Consider the following 20,463-nt stretch of genomic DNA (forward strand, 5'->3'; position numbering starts at 1 on the left):
TTGCTTCGTTGACTAATAATTGGAGGGTTTTTGTTTTATTGTAAAATATGGAAAGTCTGTATTGACAGAGAGGGACAGAATATCGCTGAACGGGTTGCAAACGACAGGCAATGGAACGCTTAATCGAGACTGACGGGAAGTTCACCTTGGTTCAACCTTGTTCAACTTAAAGCCTATGCAAACACGCAAGCAGGCATATCGCGGCTATAAAAACCTCTCTCTCGCTCAGTTTAACTAATTTTGCCATTTCCCTCCGTATTACTACCATGACGCCCCCATTTTTAACTGGAGTATAAACTTGACCGCAAAAGACATTTTATGAGAACATTTTGAGTGTTTTGGACACTATTTTGTTTGTTGTTTTGGGGACATGATGCCGCGCGCTTCTTTTTTTTTTCTTTGACTTTCTGCGTCTTAAAACGTCTTGCAGGCTGTCGGCTTCGTTACGGTTAAATGGAAACTAGGTTATTATGCATCTACAGGTTATCATCGATTAGTCAGGATAGGGAATAAGGAATGGGGAATCTAAAATCAACCGTGACCAGGAAGTAATCCCAATTCATGAGGGGCGTTCCGTAATGCAAATTTTGGATTAATCGTCCAATCCAGAGCGGTAACAAGAGCGGTAACAAGCGGCAAAAGGTTGCCAAGTCATACAAAAACGCTTAGCATGATGAAACTACAGGTATTGGCAACACTGCAGAAAATGAAATCTTGACATAAAGGAAGTCAAGGCTGTATCAAAACTGTACGTGCGATACTGAGTAACCATGGCGTCGTCGTTGGGCTGGAACCTTGCTGGTGTGTTGTTGCTGGTAATCAGTGCATGTCTAGTCAAAGACGGTAAGCAAACTCACTTTGTATTTCTCACACTGTGATCCTTGGGTTGTCTTTTTTGTTCCTTTGCAAACTGTTGCTTGCCTTTTTTCCTATGTATCCTTCCAAATGAATTGTTCTCTATGTTTTCCGGTATGTTTTTGAGTTTTCTTATGGATCCAATGTTCCTTAAACTCTGTTATTTATCGATAGTCATTGCCCAGTCAAAAAGTAACGGAAATAAGTACCCCCTCTTCTGCCCCAGGGATTTACGCCAATGGTAAGCATAGAACTCTAAATTTCGTGTTTTTTTCTGATATTTGGCATTGCAGGGATGCTTTTGGATGTGATAGGGAAACCAACTAGCCAGAGTTCAACCTCAGAGAGTGGTTATCAGGCACGGAAGGCAGTTGATGGAGATATTCACGCAATTACGCACACGGGTGAGTCACGTCAAGCCGAAATTTCACTAATCATTTACAGCATCATAACCGCTTATTAGCGGAGAATTTTTTTGTCAGCCTGGTATATTCATAAAGAGAAATGCACTATTTCTTTTGGAACTTCGAAGTTAAACAAATGCTCAGGCTCAATTTGTTTGGACAACTTTGGGCAATCGTTAACTGAATCTCTGTTCATGCTTTGGGAAAAGTACCGCAAGCAGGCTTCACACAATTTTTCTATTATTTTATAGTGGAGGAGCGAAATCCGTGGTGGAGATTGGACCTGGAGGCTGTCTACTGCTTGAAGAAAGTTACCATAATAAACAGGATGGACGAATGGGGTAAAATTGACAAAGTTTAAGTTCATGCCATATTGAGAAAGTGTCCTCAATTTCAATTTCACGCTTGGTGCGTTTAAACATATGAAAATGACAGAAACAAATCTTGAAATGCCTCGGTAGATTTCATTTTTATTTTATTTGCCATGTTCAACTGGGGTCATTTTTCAAAGTTTTCCCCGCTAATCATCCTTATAGTCATTTGAGCAAGTAATGAATTGATGAAGATCACCAATTAATGTAACTTTATACTGGCAAAATGAAGCAAGTTCGTGAAATTTGGGGGTATTCCGCGACGAGAGATTCCTATTTATCTTGAAGCCCTTCTTCAGCTGCAGTTGTTTATCTAACAGCCCGATTTCTCTTTTCGAGTCATCTGATTCAGTTGGCACAAGGTTTCAAACTGCTGACTTATTGCCAGCCAAGGATCCCTTCTCCTCTTATACCTGTAAACACCAGGGTATTGCAACATATACAGTCATTTGCAAAAGTTTAAGTCCACCTGGAATTGTATTTAAGGCAGCATGGGTAAAGAAATCCAGTCTAAGTAATAATAAAAAAGAGGGCACATTATGTACTAGACTATAACATATCAAATATGGCATACTAAGGCAATATGGATACCAAGGTTACACATTGGAAATAGACATAAGTTGATTGATTGGTTTAAAGTTTAGTTTTTCTTCAGGTTATGGGTGTTCCTAAACCTTTACAAATGACTCTATTGGTTTAAACACTTCCTATTTTGCATTGCCCTGTAACATCTCAGCACACAATAGGCAAATAATCACGACAACTTCAGATGCAAGCAAAAGCTAATAATCTTCTAGGAACTTTTTGCACACGGGATGAACCTGCCTCTTAAAGCCACATCACACTCAATTGACCAATCACAGCGCGCGAATTTTGTCGATCCTTTCCACGAGCACACTTCGTAGACAGATTTCGTGAATTTTTATTGGCCAATGCGCTGCACACTCTTGGAGGTGCACTATTGTGAAACGCCCGTATTGCGCTTTACAATTCAAATACTTGCTGGGCCGCACTTGGGCTATTTTACTGAAAGTTCACAACAGTAGGCATATAGCCCATCCACATTTTAATGATCAAGTGAATTTAATTGATTTTTAACTTCTTCGGGACCCAAATAAATAAAGTGACTGTTTACACCGAGCATCAGTAGATATAACTCATGAACGTTCGTGTCACAGGTTTCTTTCAAGAGACGAGAGTGATGCCATGTAAGTGAACTCAGAATTTTAGCGAACAAACATTGAAATGAAACCTCCCAAAGAAATGTAAGTTTGAAATAGCCCATCCACATTTTAATGATCAAGTGAATTTAATTGATTTTTAACTTCTTCGGGACCCAAATAAATAAAGTGACTGTTTACACCGAGCATCAGTAGATATAACTCATGAACGTTCGTGTCACAGGTTTCTTTCAAGAGACGAGAGTGATGCCATGTAAGTGAACTCAGAATTTTAGCGAACAAACATTGAAATGAAACCTCCCAAAGAAATGTAAGTTTGAAATAGCCCATCCACATTTTAATGATCAAGTGAATTTAATTGATTTTTAACTTCTTCGGGACCCAAATAAATAAAGTGGCAGTTTACACCGAGCATCAGTAGATATAACTCGTGAACGTTCGTGTCACAGGTTTCTTTCAAGAGACAAGAGTGATGCCATGTAAGTGAACTCAGAATTTTAGCGAACAAACATTGAAATGAAACCTCCCGAAGAAATGTAAGTTTGAAATGAATGACACAAATGTGTAATAATATATTCTACGCAGACATCCGTTTAGATGGTGCACAAGTACGAGCTGGATTGAGCCCAGATCGCTTATCGAACAGGCTGCTAGGGACAATCGATCACAGCTGGAGTAACAACGGTGCGACAGCCATTACGTTTGTAGCAAATCCAGTTGTCACTGCTCGTTACGTGAGTGTTGATCTCCCTGGTGAAAATAAAATCCTTCAGCTTGGTGAAGTCATGGTTGAAGAATTCATTGGTGAGGAGTTTGTTGCGTCAACAGGTGAGCGATGGATACTCTCAAAATCGATCTTTTGTTCACTTGCATCGCTTGTTTGCAAGCATATATGACCTATCTACAGCTACTGTAGGTGTCAAATTAGTGTCAAAACATGCTCAAAACACGAAGTGAAAAATGCAGTAAGCGATGAGTGAAAGATTCACAATGTTAAAACAATCGACTTTATTCAATTTTAATTGACTTACCATGCTTTTGGGCATGAAAAGGTATACAAGTTTGTGTAGTAATTTTGGTTTTAAGACGCAACAAAACGATACAAATAAAAAGTACAAGAAGGAATTTTTGCAAAGATCTGTTTCATTTCACTAATACACCACAAGGGAAATTCACCTTATTGTTTGTTTGACTCATATACTGTAACTAGCCAATTTGCAACATTTTGCTATTATATGTGGATACTTTTAGCCAAACAACGGCGGCGCAGATGGAACCATCCGTTTTAAGAAATATTAGAGGCTTTGATCGGTTTCTAACCACGTCAAGTTTGACTTTCGGATGTAAACAAGGCAACACATCTGGCAACTGAACCCTATGCGTTCAGTTTGCTGGGACATTTGTAATACCGCCCGTTAACTTGCACATCAACATATGTGACTGTTAACCGTTATTATTCACAAGAAAACGCATTTCAGTTCGGTTTTCATTCCCAAAAATACACGTTTAAAAAACTGATTTTGCGCATACAGAGAAGTCGATGTTAATCTTGAGAAAGTCATAAAATCATGGGAATTTGTTAAGTTTAATAAACGTCGTTTCACCCCCCCCTCTTTTTCTGCAGCAATTACTCTAAATGGAAGTAGAAGTTCCCAAAGTAGCCAGTACAATGACTGGGCTTCTGATCGAGCTGTGGACAGAGCCTTCGTGTACCAAGACCCTCACTGCAGCCGAACACGTAAGTGCCATAACATTACCTACCGGTGATACACTGAAGGGCTGTTACTTTTATTTACAGCTTTTCCAACGTAATTGGGAAGGAGGATGAAACCAGTGGCGTATCCAGCGGGGAAGGGGGCAACCTATCCCCCTACAGATTTAAAAAAATACTTCTTAGTTGAGCAGGAAAAAAGTAATCAGCCTGTTTATTTATCAAATAATAGCACCAAAATGCTGAGAAAACAACACAAGCAAATAAAGCAAGGCTGTCGGGTCTTTTTTCCCCCAACATCATGTTGAATGATCCCAAAACCTCATTTGCTTTTGAAGCCCCCCCCCACACCAAAAGCTCGATAGCCTACGATGCTAGATGAAACTTACACATCGAAGCTGCGATTCCTATGAGAATTTACGTTTAAGTGGGCATATATATGTAATTCTTCCCAAAGAGTCTAAGATCAGTTTGTGACGTGTAAATAGTTAAGACATTTTGTGAGGGACTTTTGGACAAAATACATAGTTAGTTGTTACGTAACTCTTATATTTTGTTTGAATGTTTCACAAAAAGTTTGAAGTGTGAGGATGATATATCAAAGAAAAAGTGGCTGTGGTGTGAAAAGAACATTGCTTAAAGTTTGATTATAAATTTCAGTATGCTGGTATCAGAGTTCCCTAAAAGGAAATACCCTGCTCCATTTGTATTTGAGGAATTTATTGAGAAATCGTGGAATGATTCCAACAGAATCCCTCAAAGGCAAGCCTCATCAGAAAATAATAAGCGGGTATGATGAAGCCATGAACGTTACAGCAGAGTGTCACAAAATAAAGTTTACTAGCTTTCCTTTATCAAATTCTAGAACACTGAATATAAAGCATTGAAAAAAGTCAGAAACCTTCTGCCAAGCAAGTATATGACTATTGTCTAATAATAAACCATTCCTTCGGGTTTATTTATTATTTTTGGTAGCCTTTAGTGATGACCTAAACCTAATATAGTTCTTAAAATAATTCGCGTGAAAATAACATATCCCGATGAGTCTATTTTACACCAAGCCTGCACCCCTTCAGCTCAAATTGATTCCTTAGAAAGTTTATTAAATTGAGCCAACGTTCTAAAGGAGGATTGTTTTAGAATCAGTAATAGGTAATCAGGAGCCAAAAACCAAATATTTAATTTAAAGAGTAATTTATCATGAAATGATCAAATTGATCTTGTTAAAGCTAATACCTTTTCAAACACATAAAGCGCACTTGTTACTCTAATAATTTGGTACTTCCACTTCTAGCCAAAGTAAGGCCAAAATTTAAAGCAGTACATACACTATTTAAAATACGGTGCCTACATTTATTAATTTTTTGTTTTTTTGTTAATCACAAACTGGCACCTGGATAAAAGGCAATGGAATATGCCATGAAATGTGTAAAATATCCAACAAGTTTTTACATTTTTGAGTTTTCCAATGTTTCACTTAATGTTTGTGTTAAATTTGAGAAAAAATAAAAAACCTCGGTTTCTGACTGTGCAAAGTCTGTGCTCCATAACTATGATAGTATTTTACCCAGTCTGTGCCTCTTTTAAACTTGTTCCAGGACGTTTGATAGATAGTTCAGAAAACACGTGGTGGAAAATCGACCTTGGGTCACCGCAATGTGTTGGACAAATCAGGTTGAAAAGCAGAGACGAACCAAACAGTAAGTTAAACTCCCGTTTAATAGGCCTTTCTTAATGTATCTACAAAGTTTATGCCGGAACTGAAAACGAGACTGTAGGGTACTCCGCGGTTTTGGCGAACATGGCGAAGCATTGTGTTGCAGCAATTACGAACGAAGATCATCGCCCGAAATTAGCTATCATCGATTTCCAAAGGAAAAGAGTAAAGAAAAAAGTGTATTGTTGAGATCAAACGAGACAGGGGCACTATTTAAGGAAGATTTTGACTTTGAAACGACTTCTTTTGGCACTTAAGATGTTCGTATACAAAATCGCAATCACTGGTCCTACACCGTACACCTTTGCACTTTGGTGCAGTTCGTTTGATCCAATCTTTTCCTTCCTGATTGCGCCCAGAATAAGGAAAAAAAATGTCTGTAATTTTCGAATTAGCATCAATAGAATTCTGAACTTCGAAACTGAAAGGAAATAGCCCAGTCATTAAATGTAACCCGCTAAATAAAAAAAAAACAGCATTAACTGCGCATGTATGCAGCGTCAACAAAACGTCCAAGACAAAATCCCGTAAATAAATGGCCTACCCTTCAGATTATGAATATAGGCTTCTGAAAAATACTCGACGCCTTTATCAAGCTAATGCTCTCCACTGCTTTGGGGGTCCTTTTTGAAGTTTTCCTCCACAAACCTGAAGGTTATCTCGGGAACCACGGAAAGGTCCCTTCCCGTTTACAGCCATTGTGAGACACGAAGCCCCTATAGGCTCGTTTTTAGTCGCTGTGAATAAAATTTGCATAAATATATAGAAAGGTCTGTTCTATTTCAGGAGAAAAATATCAGTTAACCCCCTCAAGAATATAACAAACTGATCCTTGAAATGGAGTAAAAAAAATCTCTTAACTACAAACGTTTCAATAAGTTGGGCCATTAACATTTTAATAACTAAGAAAAAATCAAATGATCCCACGATAAACTTGAGGACCCTTTCCACTCAAACTGGGTTTACTTTGGATCTTAAATATCGGTATAACTGTTCTATATGTTACATTTTACATGCTATTGTGTTAATGTATCTTCTTACAGTTGCTGAGAGGTTGCATTTGAAACACGCTGCTGTACGAGCAGGTCTTAGCAATGAACCTATCGACAATACCATGTGCGGTAGTCCGGTCACTGAGTACCAAGCTGTAGCCAATAACTGGATGGAGTTTGACTGCAATTCGCCTGACGGCGTGATTGCGCGATACGTGAGCGTCAATATTCAAAGGACAATTGAACTTGCACTGTGTGAAGTGCTTGTTTTACCGTGTGATCTTCCAAAAGGTGATCAGTCCTCCTACAGTTTTTATCCTTTTATCTGTTGGGGTGTATGATTGTTTGGGTTGTTCTTTTTTGTGTGTGTGAGGGGTTACCATGTATGTCTTCCGTGTATATACCATTTTTGCGTTGTTTGATGTTTTGTTAGTGTTTTTATTGTAGTACTTATAGATTATTATTTTTATTTAGATATTATATAGATTACTGTTTTCTGAAAATCACGCAGAAGCGTGGTTAAATTTTATGTTACGGTTTTATTCTAGCCTTTTCAATATTTTTGGGTCCCTTTTACAAAAACTTTGAATTTGTTTTATCTTCTGTGTTTTGTTGAATCTAATTATCTTCATGTATAAATAAATAAGGAATGAATGAACGAATGTAAGGATAAATCCTTCCTGCGCCTTTGAAGCCGGAATATTGCCTGCCTGCCCTACAGCCTAGTTACATGTCTGTTTGTTTGTATTTGCTGGTTGAGGGGTAGGGATGTTGGTTGGGTTGTTTATTTTTCCATGATTTTATATCTGCTCTGCTCTTCTCTACTCTGCACATGGATACATGCAGATAGCTATATATTTGAGGGGTTATTTGTTTTTAATCCAAGGCTGGATTCGGCGTCTTCGGTATACGTTATTTAATGCTGAGTAGCTGTTAGCCATTAACTAAACACAAACACATGGCAGGTTTAACCTGCCCTTAAATACTTTGCCCGTCGATTTTACGATAAAATGTTGGCAACCACGGCTGCCAGGTAATTTCACGTTAAATGAACAGGACATTTGCACACTGAAGGAATAATTCCACCTATTCGAACTTACAGACGACTTTACTCTTGTGGTAAATCCTGCTGTCGTCGACCTAAGCGGAGGTAATGGTGCAATCCTTACAGCGTACAAAGGTCCAAACGATATACAAGCCGGTGTAAGTTTTGGCCGTCAGTTAGTAACAGGTGGATTGGATGGACTTCCCCCGGGATCAACCGAAGAAGACGAGCTGTCTTTCGAATGCACAGCCAGAACGCTTCGTTTGATACCTTCTGCCGGCCGGAAAGACGGGGTCGGGGTGTACTATTTTGAAGCAACAAGAAGAGACCAAAAAACGAGGATTCAAACTGTAATGCTGCCTGAAAATGGTGAGATTATTATATTAATCTGTGATTGCAGAACTGGGGTAAAATTGGACATGGGATATCATGAATCATCTGCTAAAATGTGACGAAAAAAATCCTCATTGAAGGATTCGTTACCCTATAAACTTCTTTACACCAAAATGAACGGTACGTGTTTAAAAAAAAGCCAAAAACTTGATCAATGCCATTGAGCTTGGCATTGGGAAATTAAAACTCTACTTCCTTTAAATTTCTCTTTTGTCAGTCACCAACGTACAGATGCATGTACGTCCTGTGCAGAGAACACAACGAGCTAATACCGGAGACTCAGTTCAGATTGAGATGCTCGACGTGAATTCACAGAACAAGGACTACAGATGGCGGCACGACGGTGGCTGTGTCATTCCTTCCTGGAATGGTCAGCTCAGTGTAATAATCAATGATGTTTCTGTTGGTGATGGAGGAATCTACAGCTGCTTTGTGTCTGGACAGGAAGATCAACAGCTACATGGTATCATGAGACTCATCGTGAGAGGTCAGTAAAAAATACATACATTGTAAGCTTATGAGAACAAAATGAGGAAAATCAAACAATTTGAAGACAACATCTAGAAACAACAGAATAAATAGAGGAACATGAATGTACACATAACGCCTTGTCGTCAACCTTCAAGGAGGCCTTATATGTATGTATTTTGACGAGTAGAGGTAAACCACATAAAGTATCAACCAATGCCAAGGACTAGGTTTCCTCTTTTCGAATGCCAAATCTAGTCAATACTCAAATTATTTCCATCCAAAGCTTGCTTCATGTTTTCCTGTTCCTTTAAATGGATATTTCAATGAGCAATTTTGAAACTCGACTCGGGTTTTTTCCATTCCTTCTTTTGTTTAGCTGATATTGCGATTATTTTAAGAGCTATTTTCAATTTGAGGACAATACACAGCTTTCACTGCACAGCTTTTACAGCAACAGTCCTCACAGCGTGTATATTATGTAACACCACTCTGCAAGAATGAATGCCCATTTTAACTGAAATACCATCTTATGATAGATTTTTGGTAAAATAATTTTAATCAGGTTGTTCTGCTGGTATGTGGGGTCCACCATTGTGTCTAAACACCTGTCGTCAATGCTACAATGGAGGCATCTGTGATGATAAGACGGGAAGTTGCATCTGCGCTCCGGGCTTCAGCGGACAACGTTGTCAACAACGTAACATTCTTCATATCAACTTAAATTTCACAGTAAAACAACTTTTAATTTGTTGTTGAATTTGCCATACACAAACTTGTTCTTTTCTCAGATTTGATGGCTTATAGAGAGGGAATAAACTCTTCAGTAGATGTTACATATCTATTTTATATGAAGACACAAAATGTCTTTTTGTTCATACAACACACAGTTCACGGTCGTAACGTATTTGGCCAAAACGCTCGTCATCGCTGCTCCAACAGCACTGATCCACACGACGAGGCTTGCCGAGGTCGTTTGTTTTGTCTTCCAGATCCTTACGGGTGCTCCTGTGCTGCAGGATACACGGGCCTTGACTGCATGCAAGGTAACAGGGAACCAACATAGATAACGGGGAAACAACATTGATACGTAGAACCTTCAAAATCTTTTTTTCTGCAGACAAGAGAAAGTATATGGTGGTGAAGATTCAGAAATTACCACAACCTTACCAAAACTCAAGCAGGACGAACGGTCTTTGCAGATTGAGTAAATATATATATTATAAATGCTGGCCTAGATCACGAGGGCAGACTCAGTCTTGAGCGGGATATTCTTTATCATATTAAACAGAATGTACAGACGGAACGTACGGTGCTGATTGTAAGCTGACTTGTCATTGCGCATCTGGAGGAACCTGCAGTAAGGATACTGGAGAATGCAGGAATGATGAATGTGCCTCGTCGTACTTTGGCATCAACTGCCAGTGCTCAAGTAAGAAACCTAATCTCGACACAACCCATACAGTAACATTGATCGCAAGGTCCATTGCAAGCATTCCTAATTTTTGTCTTATTCGATTTAGGTTCTCCGGGAGAAGTAGAAACAACAACAGTCTCTCAACGTAACTTCAGTCTTTCTTGGGCAGAGCCAGCATGCGTTTTCCGAGAAGGCACAGCCCTGAGATTCTTGTACCGACTTATTGATGCAGGCTCCGGACAGGTTCTGCTGCAGGCCAATACAACACATGAGTCTGTGACCTTGGATGACCTGACACCTTATACCACGTACGGTTTTCAGGTTGCCGTCACAACCATGACAGGAACTGGGCCGCTTAGTGAGCTTCTTAATATAACGACATCAGAAGCTGGTAAGATGTGTACAAAGATGCATTTCGTTGTTCGTCCTTCACACATACGACTGAAGAACACGATAATGAGCCGTTTACTTCTCCACAGAGCCGTCTGCTCCGGTCAGTATCTCCACTCAGAATATCGATGACGTTTCCATCACTGTGACGTGGTCTTCACCCAACCCGCCCAATGGTGTAATCATCAGCTACGACATTGCTTACTGGAAGTCAACAGATGCAGGGTCACCAAACCTGAGAAACGACGTTGGTGTGACGCCACTCGCGTATCGCGTGGATGGACTTAACGACTCAACAACATATCATGTGCAGGTAGGACTTCGGATGCAGTGGTATGATCTGTAACGAGCAATTGATCTCAATGGCCGGCTACATTTGAGGACCAAATTCGCTGTGACACATGGTACTCATTTCTTTCAGTCAAATAGTAAAAAAGAAGATAATTATTAATTATTCTCGTTCGTGAAATTGTAAACTATAGCACATCTGGTAAGAGCTTATTGAGTTAAATTGAAATAAACCCAATTCTGGTAAGTGTAATGTTTGATCAGTGCTACTGCTTCCCGCGGGGGTGGAAGTATAGATTTTTGGTATCTTTAATCCTAAAGAAGCCCAGGGAGGCATCCGCCCCCTCAACATGTTTTCTCTTCCGATAACGCTGCTGTACAGATTTTTTTGAGCTGACCATTTGGAAGTTTTTAGACATTGTGATACCAACAGTGTGAAAATCAACTCGGGCTGGCACCCATGAAGCCCGAAATTTCAAATGACCGAAAACACAAAACCTTACTTTTGATTAATTCAACGTCATAGTTTAATGATAGGGACTATCTTTTAACAGGTAGTTCATCGCAGTCATATTCCCGGTAAGCGTTGTAGTTCTATGGGCGTACACACGACTGGACCCTCTGTACATATCCTCACATATTTTTCACACGCATACCTAGGGATGGAATCCACCTAAGCCGTGAGATAGGCAAAAACCTTTCCCTTTACATTTAGGTTCAAACTCCTCAGACTATCCTCAATCGTTTCCCAATATCAAAGAATTTCTTTGCGTTAAAGGTACGAGCCAGAACGTCGGCTGGTATTGGTCCATGGAGTAGCACCGTTGTAGCCTTTACTCAAATCGGAGGTAATGTAACATTATGACAGGCTCCTTTAGCACTGGAATACTGCATTTCTTTTCCTTTAAAATACATCTATCCTTTTTTAGCTTTTGTATAATACTCTTCCTTGCTATCCTAAGTCAACATTTTTACTGGCTTCTATGCAATTTCCATGTGTTTCAACAGTTCCCGGATTTGTGCGAAATCTTCATCAGACGAATGTGACTGATAGATCGATTTCCTTGGCGTGGGACGAGCCTCTTGACCCAATGGGTCAAATAGCAAGTTACATAGTATGATGTACCCATAAAATAGCTTGGAAAACATCATTATGTTAGACTACAGTTCCAGTATTGACATGCTGCAAGGAATAGGTCTATGAATTCGTGAAAACTGTCACATCAACAAAATGATACCTAATCTAGTAATGCTAAACATGTAAAAAGCCACTATTAAGAAAACGACTTGCTTCTTCAGATTAATGCTGACGAATTTTTGAATATCTTTCCAAGGTTGAGTACCGGATCACTGAGAAGCCCTACGACCAAAGTTTTGTAGCAGGCAGTGAATACACGAGGACGGACGTGAATGATCCCTGGTACCGCAAAGATTACTGTGAGCCTGGGACGAAATACGAGTTTCGAGTTTTCGCCCAAAATGAAGAGAATGCAGGAAAAACTAGCAGCTTGGAAGTATTCACAAAGCCATTAAGCGGTACGACATACTGCTTAATTTTTTTATGCTGAGACTGGTTTACAAAATGAAATAAATCTGGATCAAACTAATTTAATTATTATTTATTTACATGCTCGGATCAAGACATTCCTCAACCAGAGCCTGCAAGGACACTTCCCGAAGAAATGACAGACACAACCGTCACAATTCGCCTCACTGGAGTAAACTCGATATACATAGTGTAAGAACGCTTCATTGGTCTACCCCAGGTTTCATTCTGAGAGAATTGTCCCCCCCCTTTCTCAGCCAAGCAAATTTAACCATCTCCCCGGTAAATCGGCCTTGTACTGACACCGATCTATTTTATCATGTTTTGAGTGGCCACGGAAGGAGTATATCTTTAAAGCTTTGGTCAAAGCGAATGAGGCACTGGTATGCAAGTTACACTTGATGAATTAACAATACACCTGAGCATGGCTTCTGTGTGGCATTTATCGAGAGCGGTACCAGTGTTCGTTCAAGGTATAACTTTAGCTTTAGAGAAAAACAAAGCTTTGTCACTTCTTGGGGCTATTTAAAACATGGCTCATATTATTCCTACATACCTATAAACTATGTGTACGTGCGAGAATATCACTTTCAAGTAAAAGCGAGCCACACAAGCCCTTTACAAGTGTTAGATTGTATGATGTTTTCGCCTGGCAACTATCTACAGAGCGTTTGTCATCAGAGTGCAAAAACAGACAGCAAAGGCAAAGCGAGAAGCCTTTGTCCCAAGACACTACCGCGACTCATCTCAAGACTACATAGCGGCTGAGATACCAAATACTGATGTAACAGTGCCTTTCACTGTCGGCGATTCCTTGATCTACGGTGGCTTCTACAACGCTCCTCTGGTTACTGGAGCTTCGTATAGGATAAGCATTGGAGCAATGAGCAGTGTTAACGATACGGTATGTCTGATGGCAAGCTCGTTCCATCATGACTTAGACCATCTTGCATTATGGATACAGTATGTTACAAACGATCCATAAAATGTAAGACACAAGCTTTAGTCTTGCACAATATATGGCAACCTTTTTAACATTACGCGTCATTGCAGTGATTTCTGCAATTATTATTCTGAAGTGATCTCCCCTTCTCACTGAGAAGTTAAGATATCTTCTCAAGAGTCTATCGATGCAAAGGTCTGCAGGGAATTTTAAGGTTTTCTCGTTGATTTGTCTTCTATATATGCTAGTCGATTGTTTGAATGGACTGACTGGTCTCTTTTCTTAACTCTTTCCTATTTAGGAAGCTAGCGTGAGATTTTCCACACCTATAACTGTTACAGGTTGGTATTTTAATTCTAGTTTGGAGCCTCATCTTTTCTAAGGAGGGTACCTTCCTGAAGCTAATCGATGTGATATATGCCACTCATTTTCAAATTAACTTTACCCGTTTAGTTCGTTCTACCAAGAAGCTTAACGTAGCAGCTATCATCCTCGGAGGGATGTTTGCCTTTGTTGCTGTCGCCACTGGATGTGTCGTGTGGAGGACAAGAATCCGCCACAATGCTTCATCTGCACACGGGATTGCATTGACTCAAGAGCACGTGAGAACTTCAAATAAGATTTAATATGCGCCAGAAAAGGACGTTGACGAATTCCTCAAGTTATTTCAAAGCTTATACCATGGAATGCAAGTTTCCTTTGGAAACATTCTTTGCTTTCCTTTTTATTTCTAAGATATTGAACGATACCAAAAACTTGTCAGATCTCAAATCAATGTCAAAAGCTACACCAGAACTAATCATGTAAGTTTTGGGTCATTTTGTTCTTGTCCCTGTTGTATCTGGTATATGATGTAAGTTCAGGACACATTCATTAATTAATTTCCAAGAGCGATTAAGTAAACTAATTTAACTGCCAACAAAATGATGAAGCCAGTTTATCCCTTGTCAAGTTACACAGGTTGGGTGTAACAGAGACAGAAAAATGAGCATGGCCCACTGAATGCAATTACTTCAGTTATTTGGTAATGCAATTTTCTTTATTGTGACTTAGTTAAATGCTCGTTGGAAACATCTTTACTTGTCCGCAATGCCAAATGTTATGTATGCGTGTAAATATTCGTGTTTGTCCCTGTACTTTATAGGATCTTTCTGTAATCAGCAAACCTGCTTTATGTGGCGCGAAATCACAACGTCTAGATGCCGCTGAATCAGCGCAGGCATTTGATTATGACCAGGGTGTCTACGAAGACATCGGCCTACCGCCATGGGCAAGAGGGCTTGAAATAAAATGGTGGAATCTTACCGTTGAGGATAAGGTCCTTGGCAAGGGTAACTTCGGCGAAGTACGAGCAGGCAGCCTTAATACTTTGTCCACAATCTCCAGAGTCGTCGTCAGCATTCTCACAGGTATAAAGCATCAAGATATCACACATTAATCATAGATTTTCGACACGCTTTTATGCTGGTCTTTCTGTATCGATTCTGTGCTTCTTAATGCGAATTACAACTACAAAACTCCTTTTCTCTTATCACAGCTAGTGCAACAACGAAAGCATCTGAGGATTTTATGACTGCGTTTCAGACGACGGCAACAGTCAAGACACATCCGAACGTAGTTGGCTTATTAGGAGCATGTCTACATGATGGTGCTCATCCAATTTATTACTTACCTGCTCGAGACATTTAACTTGTTCAGACACGTAACAGCGGCTATTTGTCCTAGAGACACCTCTTATAGAAGAGGATAAATTACACTGGGGTTCATTCCTTCTATTTGGGGATTGATAGCCTTTGGCAAACCATCCCCAAAACCATGACCGAAACTATTCATTAACATCCTATGCATCATCAATCCCAGGGAGTGAGGGTATATAACTGGTTGTGAAGATTTTTCTGGACTTACCAACAATCAAATGTATTTAATGGGCGATCAAGTTTTTTGAAAGTTTTCGTTACGACGTCCCTTTTGATATAAGGCTTCACTGAAACTCCAAGCTCAACACTCTGATACCTTTTCCATAACATCTTAATTCATAAATTTGACTACCTGTACTGATCCATGTCCTCTCTTACAGCCACTTTGTACGTTGCTCTGGAGTATCTTCCCAACGGTAATCTGCGTGACTACCTAAGGAGAACCCGCCAAAAGCAGGCGGGGACGGCAACCACTAATGAGAGGGTATCACCGCTGACTTCTTCCAACTTGCTGGCGTTCGGTATAGATATTGCTAGAGGAATGGAGCACCTATCCAACGCTGGGGTACGTAGGCCTACTATGAAAGCTCGCTGAGTTTGTTCAAAACAAAAGCACATTAAATCAGCTTTTCTTTGCATTCAGATTTACTTATCATTTCTATTGGAAAAAAACCATTTTCACTGGCAATGATAAAAATATAATACTCGTTTCACTTTAAGGATGTGGGATTTCCTTCCAGTGATGTGTTGTTGTCATTTCTAAAACCTATCAACAAAAAATTACGGCTTAACATCATGAACGTAATTGGTTCATATGTTTCTTTGAATGAAGAAACTGGTGGCCTATTCAGTCTTGATAATTGCAGGATATCACTCTAGTGAGGTTACGATGATTTGTCTTGTACAACATAGTGGATTTTGCGTATTACCTCTCTGTCACAGATTATACACCGTGACCTGGCGGCAAGGAACATACTTCTCGCTGAAGACTTGACTGCTAAGGTTTCTGATTTTGGCCTGTCTCAAGGAGAGAACATTTACGTCCAGCGATCTGTGGTAAAACCTTTCCTCTCTAGGTTATCACTTTTAACTGTCCAGAATGCAAATCATGTGAACGCCTTTTAAGTATGTACAGTACCAAAAATCACCAGTTTATTTGCATTTAAGCTTCTTCAAAACCAATCCTACTACAGACCTTGAGTGATCGTTGACACATGTGTGTCTTGCAAGGTATCTCTTGAGCTATCCAATTGGGCAAAATGTCTGGATCTTCCGTCAGGTATCCATACGGACCAAATTATACTTGATTTCGGTTACTTTTAATCGTCTACATATTTGTTATACACTGTCGTCTGATAGACAAGGTGTCCTACCCGCTGGTTGGCTATCGAAACTCTGATTCACCATGAACATAAATCCAAGAGTGACGTGTGAGTATAGTCTCAGTTTGTGTACCTTCAGTATTCAACATGAACACTCAAGAAGTAATTCTTTACTTGAAACATTTCTTTCAAGTACGTAGGCCCTAATACAAAAAGAAACATTACCGGTTTTTTTTCGCTGTTTTGGGAGGATTTGTAAATGATTATACGCTGCTTGTAAGGTTGTTTAAATTGATTTTTCCCGCCTTCTGTTTATTATGTTAAAAACTCTTTTCGTGAATTCAATTTCAGGTGGTCGTACGGGATCGTCTTGTGGGAGATCGCGACATTTGGTGTGTAATCTGTGTGATTAGTTGTTCATTTATAAATGAAAAACTATACCATTGATTAAAGTATCATTTTTTAAATAGTTTTTGCCAAATACGGCTGTTCAGTTTGTGGTTTTCATTTTGTTTTCTTATGAAAATTTACGTTTTATCCACACGAACCCTTTGGACCCCACTGTCTTCTGATCAAAGAACGTCAAAAGTCGGGCAATATTGTCGGAAATCCAGCTCCTGGTAACAAAAAAATGTTCTTATTTCTAGGAGCCACGCCATATCCTGGTATACAGAGCAATCGCCTCGCACGACGACTGCAGAGTGGTTACCGAATGCCTAAACCGCAAAACTGTGCCGTTGAAATGTAAGCTTTAATACCATTACTGCTATTTAACTGTTGTCCTGAACGAACACTGTTGGACAGAGGGCACCACTGATTACAGTGCTTTTTTTGTTTGTTTTTGTAAGGGTGTTTTATTGCTGCACAAGTTACAACCGTTACTGCATCCTTTGATGCTTCTCATACGGTTTTTGAGAACGAACCGAAGTTTGGTTAATTGTCTGCTACAGCAAATGCACAAAAAGTGATGAGATCCTTATTTGGTAGCTACTTTATTGTAATAATGAATGCAACAAGGTACATTTCGACGACTGTTGATATCTCGTAGGTTGTTTTACATGTGACTCATTCTTGTATCATTGTCCGTGTTAGATACGATCTGATGACGAAGTGCTGGCAGACAGATCCCCACCAACGCCCAAGATTCAAGGAACTTGGCACTGCACTTCAAGCAATGAGCACTCGGTCAGACGAGAATGTAAGTAAACTGTCAAGGTACATCCATTGGAAATTCTCACACAGCTTTCTAGAGTTTCTCATTTCTATGTGATCCGTCAAGAACTTTGCAGATCAGGGTCAGTCTTAGAGGTCTGTGTGGTTCTGTAGCTTTTGTGTGGGATCTAATTAATTGGCTTATTCTGACGTTTGTATTTTTTTTTCAAATAGCACAGCTGCACATAATAAAGCGACTTCATTTCTCTGTATAGGTCTACATGTACCCGCACATCTACGAGGACCATGTCATCCAACCCGAGTTTGATGACAACTAGTTCCGTCATGAGAGGTGTTTCGATAGACGTTCAGAAAATATAACATGACATCGTAAAGTGCCTATGCGATTCCACACATATTACATATATACTGGAGATGCCTTACTAGGGATGTTTGCTGCATTGAGCTTTGCCAAGTAATGGACATTAGAAAACGTTATGTGTGACCAGATCAGCTGCTGGAGAATTGAGGCTGCTAAAGGCCCGAGTCGAGTCAGAGAGTCAAAACGAGTTTTTAAAAAATATACTTTTCTAACAATTTTACTTCGGATTTTTCGAACATTCCAGTCACCATGTTATTGTAACTATGTGCTTCTCACTAGTTTTAATTTCATATGAGACCGGAAATTTGCTTAAGATGAGCCATCCGGTGCTTTATCAACCATTTAAAGTCTGTCATGTGCGGCGTTCCGGCCTCCAGGAATGGCAAGTGTCTTTGATATTTGTCAATAGTTTATTTAGAGAAAGTAGACAAATTGTCATGATGCAGAATGGTAATAATTTACGCAAATTTTACATTACATCTTTTAAAATTTTACTAAATGCATTACACTTTTATGAAGCAAAAGATTCATTTTGGATGATGCGAAGACAGGTGCAGATGTGGAAAAGTCAGTTATCATCGTTTCTATAACATGTTTAAATTTCCCTCCTCGTTCAACTAATCGAGTGCACCAGTGTGAAAGCATGAACTTCGGCAAAAAAGATTTTAATTAAACATTGCGTTAACATTGGAATGTAAGACCCACGCTGTCTTTGTTAGTTTGGCTTTTTGATACTACAACTGAAACAACAGTACAAGTTCAGTGATATCTTCATTGCAAATTGCTTCGTGGTAAATATTATTTTCCATTGCACAACAAGATCAGAAATATGTTCAGTTTCCTTACTTGCAATGTCTAGCATTCACTTCAGTTTAAATAAGAAGTACCACAACCTGAAAGAAACTGATATTTGAATGAACTCTGCTATAAAGACAACCCCTTAGCCCCTGAAGTAACTTAACGCTTCCTTATCGATATATTATGCACTCGGAGTCGGAGAGCGTAATAGATTACATTGGCAATGAATGCGCATTCAAATACTTATGGTATTAAATAAGCTTCTTTAAAAATTCCGTAAGCGATATTTACATTGCTACTACTATTATTCACACATATTGTACCTACCACACACAGTGTTCATCATCTGGTTAATCGTATCGGCATTTGTTCCAATTGCTCATGATGAGAATTTTAGCGATCGTATCTGATGTTGAACTTTCTCAGACTTAATGTCTTTGCTTAACTTGGCATTTAATTTAATCAAAAGAAATTGATAAACATGCCTACACGCAACTTCTATTAAAGCTCAGTAGTCTGTTTTTTGAAGCTTTGTATGTGTTTGATTTAATCCGACTGTACTCCTGTGTTGATTCCGTTTGTTTGTGTTCTTAGGTCCTCAAAACTGTAATAAAGTTCTATTTGGGCCTGTCAAACAGTAGCGTATACATGGGTCAGTCTTTTTTATCCCCCCCCCAAATAATTCGTGATCAGTACTTGATGTATCCCCTGTCAGCAAAAATGGTATTTACCTCCCGCCCCCCATGGTGTTTGTGAAGACCTTTTTTTCAGAATAAGGTCTCCTGTTTACATCAGATATTTTGTAATGGGTAGCCTTTTACTACTAGGCGTCCCTTTTCACGGGTGCGCTTTCTACACAAGTGCTATTCAGTTTATAATTTGGTCTCACCGAAATAGAGAAATGTCGTAACAATCTATTTTCCGACACTAAGTCTATTGTTAATGGCGCGCCACTCGTGAAAGTGGCTTCTCAGCCATAATTGCCAAAGTTGCTTGACCGATGAAAAAGGAGGGAGGAAGGTTGGTAGTCTGGACTCCACCTACATGAAGGCGTTGGGGAGAGTCTACGACATTCAACCTACTCAGGTCACCTTATAAATGCAGAGTAGCACCGACCCTGGAAGGTAGGGTTTGGCGGGGACGCACTAAGATGATTGATAGAAAACAAGAAAGGTGGAATGTATTTGGGGAAAATCTCTCCCACAATAGTGTGGTAGGAGTCTACTGGCAACTGACCTGAATCACCTACAAATGCATTATTTTCCTGGTGCCAGCTAGCCATTTGACCAAACCTGATCAACTGTAGTGTGCCCTCATCTGCCACGGCACAGCGTGTCGTTGTCACAATGGTCGTCCTTTTTTTTCCGAAAGCACTCCGGCGCCGGAGCAAA

At 39.6% G+C, this 20,463-nt stretch overlaps 1 protein-coding gene across 1 annotated transcript; it reads left to right on the plus strand.

Annotated features, from left to right (window-relative positions):
* On the plus strand, nucleotides 1–19,600 carry LOC147797117 (angiopoietin-1 receptor-like). The gene is made up of 30 exons (XM_087144247.1): nucleotides 1–843; nucleotides 1,149–1,259; nucleotides 1,511–1,600; nucleotides 3,397–3,639; nucleotides 4,436–4,549; nucleotides 6,121–6,222; nucleotides 7,283–7,522; nucleotides 8,334–8,645; nucleotides 8,887–9,156; nucleotides 9,703–9,837; nucleotides 10,028–10,183; nucleotides 10,429–10,569; nucleotides 10,661–10,945; nucleotides 11,034–11,257; nucleotides 12,011–12,080; nucleotides 12,241–12,347; nucleotides 12,567–12,768; nucleotides 12,874–12,970; nucleotides 13,445–13,682; nucleotides 14,023–14,062; nucleotides 14,175–14,323; nucleotides 14,866–15,130; nucleotides 15,259–15,369; nucleotides 15,799–15,983; nucleotides 16,361–16,474; nucleotides 16,778–16,848; nucleotides 17,092–17,132; nucleotides 17,388–17,484; nucleotides 17,833–17,938; nucleotides 18,168–19,600. The coding sequence occupies exons 1-30, from the start codon at nucleotides 771–773 to the stop codon at nucleotides 18,228–18,230; spliced, it is 4,452 nt and encodes a 1,483-aa protein (XP_087000373.1). The 5' UTR covers nucleotides 1–770; the 3' UTR covers nucleotides 18,231–19,600.
* Nucleotides 19,601–20,463: the final 863 nt, after the last annotated feature.

Source organism: Acanthaster planci, linkage group LG12, assembly GCF_054643075.1.
Source record: "Acanthaster planci isolate LZ-2023a linkage group LG12, COTS_SCS, whole genome shotgun sequence".
In the NCBI taxonomy this organism is placed as follows: Eukaryota; Metazoa; Echinodermata; class Asteroidea; order Valvatida; family Acanthasteridae; genus Acanthaster; species Acanthaster planci.

Coding starts and splice junctions, on each gene's coding strand:
- LOC147797117 (XM_087144247.1), top strand. CDS start 771: ATGGCGTCGTCGTTGGGCTGGAACCTTGCTGGTGTGTTGTTGCTGGTA. Junction 10,570..10,660: donor CATCAACTGCCAGTGCTCAA/GTAAGAAACCTA, acceptor TATTCGATTTAG/GTTCTCCGGGAGAAGTAGAA. Junction 15,370..15,798: donor AGGAGCATGTCTACATGATG/GTGCTCATCCAA, acceptor CCTCTCTTACAG/CCACTTTGTACGTTGCTCTG.